General features: G+C 37.8%; 1 protein-coding gene across 1 annotated transcript; it reads right to left on the bottom strand.

Annotated features, from left to right (window-relative positions):
- Window positions 1-1,641: 1,641 nt before the first annotated feature.
- On the bottom strand, window positions 1,642-13,406 carry LOC133335950 (glycogen debranching enzyme-like). The gene is made up of 10 exons (XM_061544245.1): window positions 13,302-13,406; window positions 8,182-8,350; window positions 7,943-8,114; window positions 7,534-7,882; window positions 5,441-6,844; window positions 3,345-5,220; window positions 3,026-3,272; window positions 2,037-2,261; window positions 1,830-1,965; window positions 1,642-1,707 (listed from the first exon to the last, which is right to left on the bottom strand). Exons 1-10 carry the CDS (start codon window positions 13,338-13,340, stop codon window positions 1,669-1,671), a joined length of 4,656 nt encoding a protein of 1,551 aa, XP_061400229.1. The 5' UTR covers window positions 13,341-13,406; the 3' UTR covers window positions 1,642-1,668.
- Window positions 13,407-15,413: the final 2,007 nt, after the last annotated feature.

Genomic DNA, 15,413 nt, shown 5'->3' with positions numbered 1-15,413 from the left:
TGAACGACAGAAGTCAATGGTCAATGACATTATTGGACCATACCAATGTGGCTTCAGACCTGGTAAATCCACCATTGACCAGATTTTCACTCTGCGACAAATCCTGAAAAAAACACGAAAAATACATCGACACATTTCACCTATTCGTCGACTATAAAGCCGCATTCGACAGCCCTATCCGTTCAAAGGTTTATGACTGCGTTTGGCATTCCTGTAAATTAATTCGGCTATGCAGGATAACTTTAACAGGAGCCCTTTAATACCTAACGAGGATTCAGACAAGGTGTTAGTTTGTCGTGTGACCTTTTCAACATCCTGCTGGAAAAAGTCATACGAGAGTCAAAAGTGAACAGAAATGGCACTCTGTACACCAAGCAACACATGTTACTCGCCTACGCCGAGTACATCGACATAATGGGTCGAACATTGAGAGCGGTAACAGCCACCTTTGAACAAATTGAGAAGAAGTCTGCCAAAGTGGGTCTGGCAGTAAACGGCGAGAAGACAAAGCTGATGTCCAGTAGACTCGGACCAACTGTGGAACTTGAGAACTACAGCTTCGAGGTAGTCAAACATTTTGTATACCTTTGTACCGCCATACATAAAACGAATGACATCAGTTTTGAAATTCGGAGAAGGATAGTGATGGCCATCTCAAAAGCAAGGTCACCTCCCGCCAGACCAAACTCACACTCTAGAGGACGCTGATATACCCGTGCTGTTATACGGATCTGAAGCATGGGTACTTACACAAGCAGATTAGGCAGCTCTTGGAGTGTTTGAGAGAAAAATTCTCCGAAAGATCTATGGGCCGATCTGCGTTGACGGTGAATATCGCCGTCGAATGAACCATGAGTTGTACCAGCTATTTTCGGACATCGACATTGCTGCAGCGACTACGTTGGCTAGGTCATGTTGTGAGAATGGTTGAAGATGCCCAGCCAAGGAGGCATATAAAAGCGAACCAGCTGCTGGATCAAGCAGAAGGAGAAGGCCAAGAATACGTTGGAAAGATCAAGTCGAAGACTACATCGGATATGGAACGAAAGTTCTGTCACAATCCAGCTAAGTAAGTATTTTTTCATAGTCCTTCCAAGACTTTCATTTTTTGAGGAATATTTTGTCATGTCTTGATAAGGCGTACATTTTTGTAGGAATATTGTTTCATGGTCCTCCCCAGACGTGGATTTTTTAAAGAATATTTTCTAAGGTCCTATATGGGCTTGTACTTTCTATGGAAAATTTTTAAGGTCCTTATTTTCCAAAATTGAAAAATTCAATATTTATTTATTTTTATTTTATAAATTTTATTTTAAATTAAATCGTCTTAAATTAGTTAACAATTTGAACTACTTATAGTGGTTTTTATTTCGTTTTATAGAAAGGCCAACTTTTACGAGAGAGAAAAAAAATTATGATGAAATTTAACAATCAACTACGTTTGAATACGTTTATAAATCGTATAATAATATTAATTCGTAATGTAAAAAGTTGTACTTATAATTTCGATCATAATGGTGTTGAGTGCATAAGACAGCTTATCCAGAGGTATTCTAGGTTTGATATATATCGTAATTGCTTCTTTTTTAGAATTATTACAAAATTATATATATGTATGTATGTAGATCCCATGCGTGTTGGTGGCAGTAGCTACACAATCATCGAATTTTAAACATCACCGCCTAAACTGTGAAGATCATGAAGGACCTGAGAAAGAGAGTAGAATAAAAGAATTTTTAAAAATTATTTAAAAAGAATATAAAATGAAAAGGCAATTTTTAAAGGATTTTTAGCAGTCTCTTAATACTCGGATCCTGTAAATATATTACCTCCATTATAGCAGCAATACTCCAGGCTTGTGTACGACACGAATCACGACAATAGGCTCCATTTTCATTTGTTAATTCTGGCAAACCACGCCAATGCGAAGTTTGAATCTCCTTTAAGTGGGCTCTCAAAATATTCCTAAGAAATCGAACAAAAATTAAACATTGTTAGCTCTTAAGAAATGTATAGGGATGTCAGTTACGACTTACCATGTTTCTGCAATAGTTTCATTTAGATGACCACATTTTTTACCAAATATCAAACGGGCCCTAAGATAATAACCAATAGGCCATACCCATTCGGGTCCTTGATGGTAGTTGGCACCATGGGCTACTGTACAATCGGTGGAATCATTCGAATTGTCATAGTTGCCACGATAGTTCCAATCGCTTGAATCCAAAGTCTTCATGCCCAATGGGCCCAATAAATGTTCTCTGGAAGAAAAAAAAAACAAAATCAATAAATGAACTGGGTCTTGAAAGAAATAAAGAATATTATTTCAAGGTCCTCCCAAGGACCAAGAATATTTTTCAAGGTCCTTCAAAGCCGTGAATTTTTGAAAGAATTTTTTTCAAAGTCCTCTAAAGGCCTGGGGTTCTTAAACATTTTTTAAGAATATTTTTTCAAGGTTTTTAAGGTCTTTCCAAGGACAAATAATATTTTTTCAATGTTCTCCCAAGACGTGGATTTTTAAAGATTCTCTAAGGCCCCCCTAAGGCACGAAGTTTTTAAAGATTGATTTCAGGGATTTTTTAAGAAAATGTATTAAATTTTTTTTGCAACGTCCTCTCAAGGCGTGAATTTTTTTTACACAAGGCGATTTAAATAACATTTTTTAAGCTCCTATATAGCCCTGGATTTTTAAAAGATAATTTTTTCAAGGCCCCGCAAAGGTCTAAATTTTGAAGGAAAATTTTCTCAAAGTCCCATAAAGGTGTGGATTTATTAAAGAATAGTTTTCAAGGACCTTCCATAATTTGAATTTTCTACAGAATAGTTTTTCAAGTCCCTTCCAAGGCTTGGATTTTTGAAAGAATATTTTCTGAAATTTCAAATTATTTACAAATTATTTTTTTTTTTTGAGGTCCCACAGAGGCCTGAATTTTTTTCAAATAATGTTTTCTCAAGGTCCCACAGAGGCCTAGCATTTTTACGAATATTTCCCATGGTCATCTTTTTATTATGTCCTGTCCTTTACCTGGCTTTTTCTAACGCAACCCATGCATGTTGGGGATTAAATATTTCCGGGGCCACAACCATGCTAATGGGGAAATTACATCTCAGCTGATAGTCGGTCCAGCGCTGTGATGCACCATAACAATCCTTATAGATGTTTTTCTTGTTGGCCAAGGGTGCCTTTTCCGTTTCGGTGACAAAGAAGAATTTCTCGAAATTTTCACCAATGCGATTTGCCCATTCCTTCCAGGTCCATTTGGTGGTTTGACCTATAAAAATTAAAAAAAAAAATTAAAAAGAATCTCAAAATAAGAAACGTCTAAGGAAATATTCCACCCTACCATTGGGACCCTTCCTGGTCACCGAATCATATTCAATAATACCCTTCTCATGAAGGGATTGCATAAATCTCAGCACAGCATATTGCAAGCCCACCAATTCCACAGCTGAACCATCACGTGGAGTATTTGGTCGACCACGATTACCAGCCTTTTCCGAAGAACCCATTTTATCCATCCATGTACCACAATTCCATTGATTACCACCGAACACAAAACCAGTTTCGGGATTAATACCAATTTGATTGTTGAACCCATTATCGGTCATGTGGGCATCAATTTCATAGCCAGCATTCCTTTCACGATATTGCAAACCCTGGAAGTGTACCTTCAACGCTTCTTGCATGACATCAATCAGGACTTGATCGAATTTTCCTGGAGGATGAGGTTCGGAGTCATCATATGGGAAAATGCGAGACACCTTATCCTGCAAAATATCCTTGCCATGGGGTACATGATCGATGTACTGCTTAATGCTGTGCAACCACCACCAAACGGCATCACGACAATTGTAACGTGGTTTGGTTCCATTGTCCAGGAGATTGGGTATCAAACCATGACGCAGACACTGGGCAAAGCCGAGAATAATGTAGCGGGCTTCGGTGAAACGACCGGTCAACAAAAGGAGACCACGTAAGGAAATGAAGGTGTCACGACCCCAACAACGCATATAGCCGGTGGAGAAGTGTGGCAAACCTGCGGAGAGGGTGACACATTGCTGTGGTGGTTTTGGTGGTGCCAATGAGGGGCTGAGGGGTGGCAAATTTGCCGATTTGCATACAGTTAGGAACTGCAAAGTGGCCAAGGCCAATGCTTGTGGGAAATCGTGGCCATCACGCACGGATTCTGGCATTAACGCGTAAACCCTCTTCACCAGCACTTCATAGACCCCACTGACAATGGCGTCAAAGTAGCAGGGGATTAAGTAGCGTGGTATCTTCTTCAAAGGATCAAAGGCAGATTTTAACCATTTCGAAAGAGCCTTTGTTCCATCGTGATGTGTCAAACGATCCGCTATGTAATCCATCATCCAATCACCATCACGCAAATTATTACACAATGGATGGCCCAGATCATTTTTAGGTGAAATTTCTGTTAGCAAGGAGACAAAACCTTGCAGACCACAATACACCACTGGCCCATAATCGGGTATGTCATAGGCGGCTCCACCAAAGCCCAAATCACGCTCTTCTTGATCACACGAGAACAAGGCACGATTGAGATCGGTAAAATCTAGCTTATCCACGATCTTAACCAATTCTTCGTAGTGGGAACCCTTCTTGTGATGGAGCGACTCGGTGATGGTTTGCAGATTAACAAAGTTTTTACCAATATCCGGTTTCAACGAAGCACGAATGGCAACCACTGAACCCGGACGCAAGTTAATCAATTCCAATTGTGTCACATTGCCATCATAGGCGGGATGGGGTCTAAAGATTTGCGATTTTTCCAATGGGATATGTTCGCGCAATTTCAGCTGGAATTGTTGATAACCATTCACAACCTTGGGATCCTTCTTGAAGGGCACTGGACGATCGAAGGGTTTATCACCTTTCATATGCAATTCGGCCTCCAAAATAATCTCTTCCAGATGGCCTTCGAAACGTAGGGGGCGAACAAATGTTGGACCAGCATTCGGGTGAGGATAACCAAATGAGGTGTGGGCAACCAGAATGACACTTTGATGGGTCTTGGGTGAGTGTCGGGTAATGGCCACAATATTTGGATCCATTTGATCGACAAAAACTTGATTGAAACCCTCCTCGGCCAGCTGGCCGTGTAGGATGTTCAATGCCCGTTTGGCAGCAACAATGCCGCTGGTGAAGCTGACACCCTTCTCCCATTCCTGATAGGTACGCTCCTCGTCGACCACATGGATCTGAAACAAGAATGAAGAAAAATGTTATTCAAAGGTCTATTAAGCGGATTTTTTAAAGAATATTTTTCAAGGTCTAAAAGAGGCACAGATTTTTTTTTAAATATATTTTAAGATCTACAATAGGCCAGGATTTTACACGAGTCTGAATTATTTAAACAATTTTTTTTTCAGAGACCCACATAGGCCTGATTTTTTCATGAATATTAGAAAGTGTACTCACATGATGTGGCACCAATTCATCGTAACCACGGTTACTGCCGGTGGCACAGCAAGCCATCGACACCAAGGCAGCCGAAGGCAACAAATCATAAACGGAACGCTTCTCCACTGGCGATGGATTATCGTGAGTCTGATCCATGAATAAGGCATGGGCAATATTCGGTGCCAAATCACGTTTGGGATTAACAAAGAATGCTCCCACCGGTTCGCCACCATAACGATAGACCAGACGACCCTCCTCATGGGAATCCCATGCAGACAGAGCTTCTCTAATCAACGATGTAATACCCAAACGATTTACGAACACATTATCTGTGGCATCGGAATTCGTAAACAACTCAGCCACAACATACAAATCAGGATTAACTTCTCGTGCAGCATCCAATAGATATTCGGCCACATGCAACGGCGTTGAATGGCAATTATCCAAACGGACACCATCGAAGATGCGAGCGGTGGTTTGAACATATTCCGTCATATGGTTCCAGAGATGGGGGCTATCTTGAGGACGACGTCCATAGCGTAGTTTGACACTATCACCCCAGGCAATGAGTTCTCGCTTCAAATAGACATTGGCGTGGCCGGGTTGTTTTTCGGCAAAATCTTTTAGCGGATCACTGGCACCCATGACCCAGCCGTTGTGGGCCATAAAGAATTCACCCATTTTGCCGTACATGCCCTCTTCGATCTCCTGCAAAGATTTACCCAAGGCCTTGGTTTTGGTGAAATATTCCATGAAGATTTTATGCTTTTCGGATATTTCGCGAATCCTCGGTCCATCCTCTTGGACACGTTCATAGCGGATGCCAGCCAAACAATTGCCAATGGCATAGTTGAGATAATCCTGGATCTCAGAGCGCACCCCCTCATTCAACCATTCCAAATGGCGTCGGAAGGTATCGGCACATTTACGCAAACGGGCCTCTTCATCGAAACAATCCGGATGGAAGGCATTGAAAATGTCCATGGCCAGTTCCAAATCAACAGTAGCTCCAAAACGACGATATTCCGGGTCGGTAATTAATTTAACTTCCTCGAAACGTTCCGTCTTGGCCACATTGGTTGGAGGTTCCCGCTGACGACATTGTGTAATAAATTCGTTGGTGTATTTCATGACATTACATTGATAGAGTTCGTGAATGTTGACCTTGGGAAGGTAGACGGTATGTAGTTGGAAACTCAACGATTCCAGATGGCCTTCCCATTCGATAATTTTTGGTACCCCGACACTGTCGAGCAGGCCATTGGCAATGTCTTCACCGCATTTGGCCAGTACAGCATCGAGTAAAAAGGCTGGTCTCAAATAGGGACAGGTGGCACACGAGTAGGTGGCATCAGGATACTCCAATAACCATTCCGATTCGTTGGCGGTATGATTCAAGACGATATCGCAAATGGAGGCAACCTAAAGGAGAGAAAAAATTGAAGAAAATTAAAATTCGAACTTAGAAAAAAACCTCAGGATCCAGAGAAAATTGACCTCTTTCGGAAAAAATTGGCCATAGTACGGAACTGAAGTCTGGTGATTTTTTTCTATTAAAAAATTTGACTTCAGTTAGTGCGGAAATGAGGTCTGTCGATTTTTTCTGCTGAAAAAATTGACATCAGTTTCGCACAAAGTCCTGACAATTTCTTTCTATAGAAAAAAGACCTCTGTGCGGAATTGAGGTCTGCTAATTTTTTTCCTATAGAAAAAAAATACTTTTGTGCGGAACTAATGCCTTCATTTTTTTCTAGTTTTGTTTTCAAAGGAAAAAGTACCTCAGTTCGGAACTGAGTCTTTCCACGTTTTTTTTCTTCCAAAGGGAAAAAATTAGCTCAGTTAGGAAATGCGGTCTAATGTATTTATAGCTATACAAAAAAATTAACCTTAGTGCGGAACTGAGGTCTGACGATTTTTTTCTATAGAAAAAAATGACTTCAGTGCGGAACTGAGGTCTGGAGAATTTTCTTTTTCTATACAAAAAATATGCACCTCTGTGTGTACTGAGTTTCACCAAATGTTTTTCTATAGAAAAACATTGACCTCAGTGCGGAACTGAGGTCTACACATTTTTCTATAGAAAAACTTCGAGTTCTGAATTTATTACTTACCCCCCATTCTTGGCGACATTTCTTAACGATTTTCTCCACATCATCGAAAGTCACCTTGACACCCTTCGAGGGAGCAAAATGAGGATTTACACGATTTTGATTGCGTAGCGAATAAGCCGACTTCGAGGCACCCAATTCCTGGATGGGTGTAAAATGTATCATATTGTAACCAGATTCTTTGGTTACACGCAATTTCTGTTCCCAGGTGTTAATGGGACCCAATAGCTTAGACAACACCGTTTGACAACGTACAGAATCCAAGGGTATAACTTTTTGGGCTCCAATAGGGCCAACATGTAATATTGGTTCCACTTGTATGTAAAGAGATCCAGCAGGTACTTGCTTAGGACTGGAAACATAAAATTTAAAATTAATATTGAAAATTTGAAATTATTTTTTGAACGCTTACCAATCTTTGTAGTGGAACCAAAAACGAAATGTTCCCGACATTGTCATTTTAACTTCGGTATATATATCCGTATCCACCACATGGGCTGAATTGTATTTATTGGTGGTGATTTTGGTACCATTTTTCAAATACCAATATAAAATACGATATTCCGTACGCTTGAATTTGCGACCTAAACCCGGGATGAAAAGGAGAATATTGGAGAATTGTGTTATCTCGATGTAATATTTGCAGCTTACCCTCCATCGGATAATTGGTATAGAGAACAATTTCCTTTCCCAACAGACCAGCATCGGGATGGACATGTACTGTGGAGCCACGTTTAACGCGATACAATACATGTTCGGCATCATTACCCTCCTTAATGGGTACACTAAGACATTCCGAATTGGTACCCATTTTTATAACCTGAAAATAAAAAAAAACGAAAATTAGAAATAATTCCTAAAAATTTATCAAGTTTTGATCAAAATCAAATGTAGTAGTTGTACACTGAACAACAAGGTTATTGCGAACAACACAAACATCGAATTTAATTATAAAATATGTAGGGTGCGTATAAGTAGTATTAATTATATTTATTTCATGTACTATGGGGCGTATGATTGTTTATATTAATAATTCGGAAATCATACGTAACATTGACGGAACCTCTTCGAATAAAGGAAAAAATATCTTTAAACCCAAATTCTTCGGAAAAAATTAGAACCCATTTTTAAAGAAACTGAGATCGAATTTTTTCTATAGAAAAACAACCTCAGGAACTGAAATAGGATACTTTTACCAATGAAAGTGAGGTCAAATTGTAAAAAACTCAGTTGCAGCTGAGGATTTTTTCTATTGAAATAACATCCGATCTCTTTTCCCACCGAGATATTTTTTCTATAGTACAGTTCTACTATTCCGCACTGAGGTCAATTTTTTATATAGGAAGAAATCGGCGAAATGGAGGTCAATTTTTGCCTATAGAAAAATTTCGGTACACCTCAGTTCCGCACTGAGGTAAATTTTTTTCTACAGAAAAAACGCCCTCAGACCTCAGTTTTTTCCGCAAAAAAAATCTGAGGTCAATTTTTTTTACTATTTTTTTCTATAGAAAAAAATTAACCTCAGTGTCGAACTGTGGTCTGTGTTTTTTTCTGTAGAAAAAATTGACCTCAGTACTGCCGAATTTTTTCCTTAAAGGTCAATTGTTTTCTAAAAAAAAAAAATCGACAGACTTTAGTTTCGTACTGAGGTTAATTTTTTTCTAAAAAAAAAATCGGCAGACCTCAGTTCCGCACTGAGGTCAATTTTTTCTATAGAAAAAAGAAAAATCCGCAGACCTCAGTTCCGCATTGAGGTAAATTTTTTTCTATAGAAACAAATTTGGCAGACCTCAGTTCCGCACTGAGGTCAATTTTTTTCTTGAGGTCAATTTTTTTCTATAGAAAAAAATTCGACAGACCTCAGTTCCGCACTGAGGTCAATTTTTTTCTATAGAAAAAAATTCGACAGACCTCAGTTCCGCACTGAGGTCAATTTTTTTCTATAGAAAAAAATTCGACAGACCTCAGTTCCGCACTGAGGTCAATTTTTTTCTATAAAAAAATTCGAAGACCTCAGTTCCGAATTGAGGTCAACTTTTTTATTTAAAAAAACGGCAGAACTAAGTTCCGCAATTAGGTCAATTTTTTCAAAAAAAAAAAATAGAACTCGGCAGACCTCAATTTTTTTCTATAGAAAAAAATTCGACAGTTCCGCAGCTGATGTTCTTTTTTCTATAGAAAAAAATTCGGCAGACCTCAGTTTCCCACTGAGATCAATTTTTTTCAAAAAAAAAAAAAAGAATTTTTTCGGCAGAAAAAATTCCTCAGTTCCGCACTGAGGTCAATTTAAAAAAATTCGGCAGACCTCAGTTCCGCACTGATGTCAATTTTTTCTCTACAGAAAAAAATTCGGTAGACCTCAGTTCCGCACTGAGGTCAATTTTTTCCTTCAAACTGAGGTCTTCAGATTTTTTTCTATGCGATTTTTTCTACAACAAAAAATGTCCTCGGTTTTTTTTATAGAGATAAGAGTTTTGAGTAGGTTTTTCATGTATATACTTTTTTATCTTCCTTCCGAAATGGTTTCAAACGCTTCAAACATGCCAGCAGGCTCAAACAACCACAGCCCATTTTTGTGGATTTTTTGTTTTTCTTCAGTTTTACTGTTATTTAATTATTCGTCAATTGTTTTTTTATGGTCTAGTAATTAGTCCGCACATAGATATTTCCATATCTAATGGCTTGGTGATGGACACGCGTTTAAGGTCATCTTCAAATATTCAATTTTCGTCACTTTCATAAGGCAAAGCAATTCAGCTTTTTCTTGTTGTTGTTTTTTCTTTTTTTTTTTTGGTAATTTTTATCAATAACTTTTAATCAAAGAAAAAAAGTCTCTTGTCGTTGTAGTTGTTTTTGTTGCTATATTTTATTATGTCATAATAACTCAATGTCACCCGGCAACGTGTCGCATAACTTTCAATTGAGAATCAATGTCATCATTCAGTAGTAGAAGTGACGAAGTTCGGCGAGCGACCGACCGACCAAAAAATTCTCGACGACCTTTCAAATGTTGTTTCGATTAATAACTACCTTAGACATCGAGCGGCTGTTGGTGATCAAGCCAGGCTCGCCGCATTTAATTCAATTCGCCTTTGCCGCAAAGATTTGTCAATTGATGCTCCTTGGGTTACTGTTGTTGTTGCTGCTGTAATGGCGCCACAAATGACATTCAAATCATCTGTTGTTGTAGTTTTTTTTTTAGGAAAACAAAACTAGAAGGGATTTCTAGACCCATTACAAAAATTTACCTTCTAACCACAACTTAGCGAATTTATTACAAATTTTCGTAATTTATAAATGGGAAGCTAAACGAATTCTACTCAAGTTTCGAAGCTATTATTAGCATTTTATAGTTAGATGTCATACAATATTTAGAACATACCCATACATATTAGTGTTGTTGTTATTTACAATTACACTAGGCAACAAATTAAATGAAAAAAATTATATAAAATTCTGTGGACATTTTTTTCTATACCAAAAAAATTAGCAGACTTCAGTTCCGAACTGGGGTCAACAATTTTGTATAGGAAACAAATTGTTCACCCAAGTTTGGAAATGAGATCTGCGTTTTTTTTTTTCTAAAGTAAACAATTGACCCAATTCTTCGGAAGGTCGGCTAATTTTTTTTCTGTAAAAAAATGTTGACCTCAGTTTGAAAATCAGGTCTGCTAATTAGGTCTGCTACATAAAAAATTGTCCCCATTCGGTGTCAGTGCGGAGGTCAGCTTAGAAGTGTCGGAATTTTTCCAATAATTTTTTTTCCAGTTCTTCTGAAGGTAGGCTAATTTTTTTTATAGCAAAAAATTTTTACCTCCGTTTGAAAATGAGGTCTACTAATTATTTTTCTACATAAAACATTGTCCCCATTCGGGGTCAGTGCGGTCATCAGTGCGGAGGTCAGCTTGGAGCTGAAGTCGATCGAATTTTTCCAATAGAAAAAAATTGACCTCAGTGCGCACGAAGGTTCCGCACTGAGGACATTTTTCCTATAGAATAACATTCGGCAGACCTCAGTTCCGCATTGAGGTCAAATTTTTCTATTGAACAAATTCGATAGATTTCAGTTCCGAACTGACCTCCGCAGTTCCGAAATGGGGTCAATTTTTTATATAGAAAAACATTTTTTATAGAAAAAAATCGCAGACTGAGGTCAATTTTTTCCCCATAAGAAAAAAACAAAAATCCGGCAGACCTGAGTTCAGATTCGGCGCACCTCAGTTCCGCACTGAGGTCAGTTTTTTTACTAAAGAAAAAAATCACCAGACCTCAGTTCAATTTTTTATATAGAAAAAAAAAATAGGCAGACCTCATTTCCGAAATGGGGTCAAAATGTTTTTCTATAGGAAAAAAAATTTCGCAGACCTCAGTTCCGAACTGAGGTCAATTTTTCCTGCAGAAAAAAAAATCCGGTAGACACAGTTAAGATTCGGCACACCTCAGTTCCACACAGAGGTCTGGTTTTTTTCCTACAGAAAATATTCGTCCGACCCCAGTTTCGCACCGAGGTAAATATTTTTGTATAAAAAAAAATCGGCAGACCTCAGTTCCAAAATGTGGTGAAATTTTTTTCTATAGAAAAAGTTTTTCAGACCACAGTTCCGAAATGGGGTCGATTTTTTCTATAAAAAAATCTGGCAGACCTCAGTTCCGCACTGAAGTCTTTTTTTCTACAGACAAAAAATTCGGCAGACCTCAGTTTCGCACTGAGGTAAATATTTTTTGTATAGAAAACAAATCGGCAGAATTCAGTTCCAAAATGGGGTCAATTTTTTTATATCGGAAAAAATCGGCAGAACTTTTTTGAGAACTGGGGTGAAATTTTTTTTCTATAAGAAAAATTTTACAGACCTCAGTTCCGAAATGGGTCGGTTTTTTTATAGATAAAAATTCGCTCGACCTTAATTCATCCGAGGATATAGTTCCGCACTGAGGTATAGAAAACAAATCGGCAGAACTCAGTTCCGAACTGGGGTCAATTTTTTCCTATAGAAAAAAATCGGGCAGACCTCAGTTCCGCACTGAGGTCAATTTTTTCTATAGAAAAAAAAAATCCGGCAGACCTCTTTTCCGCACTGAGGACAAATTTTTCTACAAAAAAAAACCGCTATCCATCTGAGGATATTTTTTCTAAAAAAAAATTCGGCAGACCTCAGTTTCGCCCTGAGATCAGTCCTGCAATAAGGTCGATTTTTTTTCTTTAGAATAAAAATCTCGGATCTTAGTTCCACACTGAGGTTATTTTTTCTTTGGTTCTGTGGATTTTTTTTTTTCATTTCTTGATTTTCAACTTTTTTTTTGTTGCCCAGTGTAATTTTATAGCTCGGTCACAGCTGGTAGACCGAGTTCTGTTTTTAGTTGATAAGACGGACTCACATCACATTTCACAGTCGCATGCCATTTTTGCCACAATCATTAGTAGAGTACGACACGGAACGAGGTAGAAAATAGAAAAAAAAAACACAACCGAATCAAATTATGAAAATTATGCACATTTTCTTCTTTCAAACAAAAACATGATCGACGTCACTGACTGACAGATTTCTCGGACAGCTTCAAATCACCACAGCAAAACAGTTCAACAATACCCGAGTCACTCGACCCACAACAACACAGAGTACAAACGGCGAACGCATCACTTGAAAACATGATCGCGGACAATCACTCACTGACACACGCTGATAATTTCATATTTCAAGATTATCATTTTTGTATTTTTAATTTTCAATATTTTTTTTCAATTCTATTTTTATTTTCTTGTTTGGACATACCTCCTCATAACTTTTCGCTTTAGCCGGTTTATTACCCATGGCAATGGCTTTGGCATAGGATAGCTGTTGTTGTTGTTCTACCTGCAGTGCCTGATTGATTTCGATTTTATCGCCGTTATCGATAAATGGATCATTGACCCGATAATTGTCATTCGATGAACTATCACTGTCATCACTTTTGACATTTGCCTGGCGGACAGGTCGTCGTTTCTCCACCGGGGTACTTGGGCTGGAAGTTGGAGTGGTAGGCCTAGGACCATTGTCATTGGGTTTGGTGTCAACCTGATTGGTGATCTGTTGGAAACGTTCGTAGGCCCATCGGAAAACATAAAATCCCAGGCAGACAGTTAAGACGGTGGCGAAATTACGTTGGACCGCTCGAAAGACCCATTGTAGACCCTCTTGTAACCACATTATGAATGGTTGATTGGCTCGTTGTTGTTGCTATCAATAAAATTATTTGTTGTTGTAATTTTTCTTAATATTCGTTGTGGATTTTATATTTTTTGATTCGTTTTGCATTTCTATGCTGATAATGTCCATTGAAAAAACGGGCCACAGTACAATTAGAACCGAACAAGTTTACGGTTCGACAGTAACGAGTCAAATGATGCCGCACATTCAAAATGTTCTGAAGTAATTGAGGCAATCGAAAGAAAACAAAAACAACAACATCAGCAGCAACAACAAACAACACATAATTGTAGAAACAAATTAAAAGCCTGCCGAAAGTGTATTTGTTTTTTGAGGGGGAATGGGTACAGGAGGGAGACAAGCAACAGAAAATTAGTCAATAACATTATGACAACACCAAATTTTGGTGGGCCGACCAGTTTTTTTCGGGGGGGTGATTATGTAGATAAAAAGTAATTAAAATCTCACAGATGATCCAAAATCGGGCCACAGAGGATACTTTTTCTATAGAAAAAACAGAACTCAATTCCGATTGAGGTCAATCTTTTTAGTTAACCACCGAGGTAATTTTTTTTTCTATAGAAATATTCACCAGACCTCAGTTACCGACGGAGGTGATTTTATTTCTGTAACAACTAAGTTACCAACCGAGGGCAATTTTTTTCTATAGAAAAAAATTCACCAGACCTCAGTTACCCATTGATGTCAATTTTTTTCTATAGAAAAAAAAAATTCACCAGACCTCAGTTACCCACTGAGGTCAATTTTTTCTATAGAAAAAAATCACCAGACCTCAGTTACCCACTGAGGTCAATTTTTTTCTATAGAAAAAAATTCACCAGACCTCAGTTACCCACTGAGGTCAATTTTTTTCTATAGAAAAAAAGTCACCAGACCTCTGTTACCCACTGAGGTCAATTTTTTTTCTATAGAAAAAAAATCACCAAAAAATTCACCAGTTACCCACTGAGGTAAATTTTTTTCTATAGAAAAAATTCAGCAGACCTCAGTTACCCACTGAGGTCAATTTTTCCTGTTAAAAAAATCACCAGACCTCAGTTACTAATCGAGGTCAATTTTTTCTTAAAAAAAAAAAATTCGCCAGGTAAATTTTTTCTGTGGAAAAATATTCACCAGACCTCAGTTACCCAATGAGGTCAATAAAACAAATTCACCAGACCTCATTTTTTTTCATATTAAAAAATCATCTCAGGCTTCAGTTTCGACTATAGAAAAAATCGATCTCCACAGAGAGATTTTTTTATAGAATAAATCCATTTTTTAGAAAATCCTACCTCAGTCTCGATTTGGATTTATTTTCTTATAAAATCGTTCGTCCCTAAGTGTTTATAGGAAAACTGTTTAGGAAAACAACGCCTCCTTTAGGCCTTGAAATAATATTCTTTATAAAATCTATCTTTTTTAGTTTTTGAAAAAATATTCTTTATAAAATCTACGCCTTTTTTAGTTTTTGAAAAAATATTCTTTATAAAATCTACGCCTTTTTTAGTTTTTGAAAAAAATATTTATAAAAACACCACGCCTCTTTTAGACCTTGAAAAATATTGTTTAAAAAAACCACGCCTCTTTTAGTCCTTGAAAAAATATTCTTTAAGAAAACCACGCCTCCTTTAGGCCATGAAAAAGTATTCTTTAAGAAAACCACGCCTCCTTTAGGCCATGAAAAAGTATTCTTTA

Source organism: Musca vetustissima, unplaced genomic scaffold (assembly GCF_032173495.1).
Source record: "Musca vetustissima isolate MV318-11 ecotype Yass unplaced genomic scaffold, APGP_CSIRO_Mvet_v1 utg58325, whole genome shotgun sequence".
Taxonomy (NCBI): domain Eukaryota; kingdom Metazoa; phylum Arthropoda; class Insecta; order Diptera; family Muscidae; genus Musca; species Musca vetustissima.
The sequence above is the reverse complement of the archived record's forward strand: the minus strand, read 5'-3'. Positions and strand labels throughout refer to the sequence as shown.

Bases quoted from the DNA above. Each gene is read 5' to 3' on its own strand.
- LOC133335950 (XM_061544245.1), bottom strand. From the start codon at position 13,340: ATGGGTAATAAACCGGCTAAAGCGAAAAGTTATGAGGAG. The intron at 6,845-7,533 runs GTAAGTAATAAA...TCTCTCCTTTAG, and splicing joins AATGTCGCCAAGAATGGGGG to GTTGCCTCCATTTGCGATAT. The intron at 1,708-1,829 runs GTAATATATTTA...TCTCTTTCTCAG, and splicing joins GTATTGCTGCTATAATGGAG to GTCCTTCATGATCTTCACAG.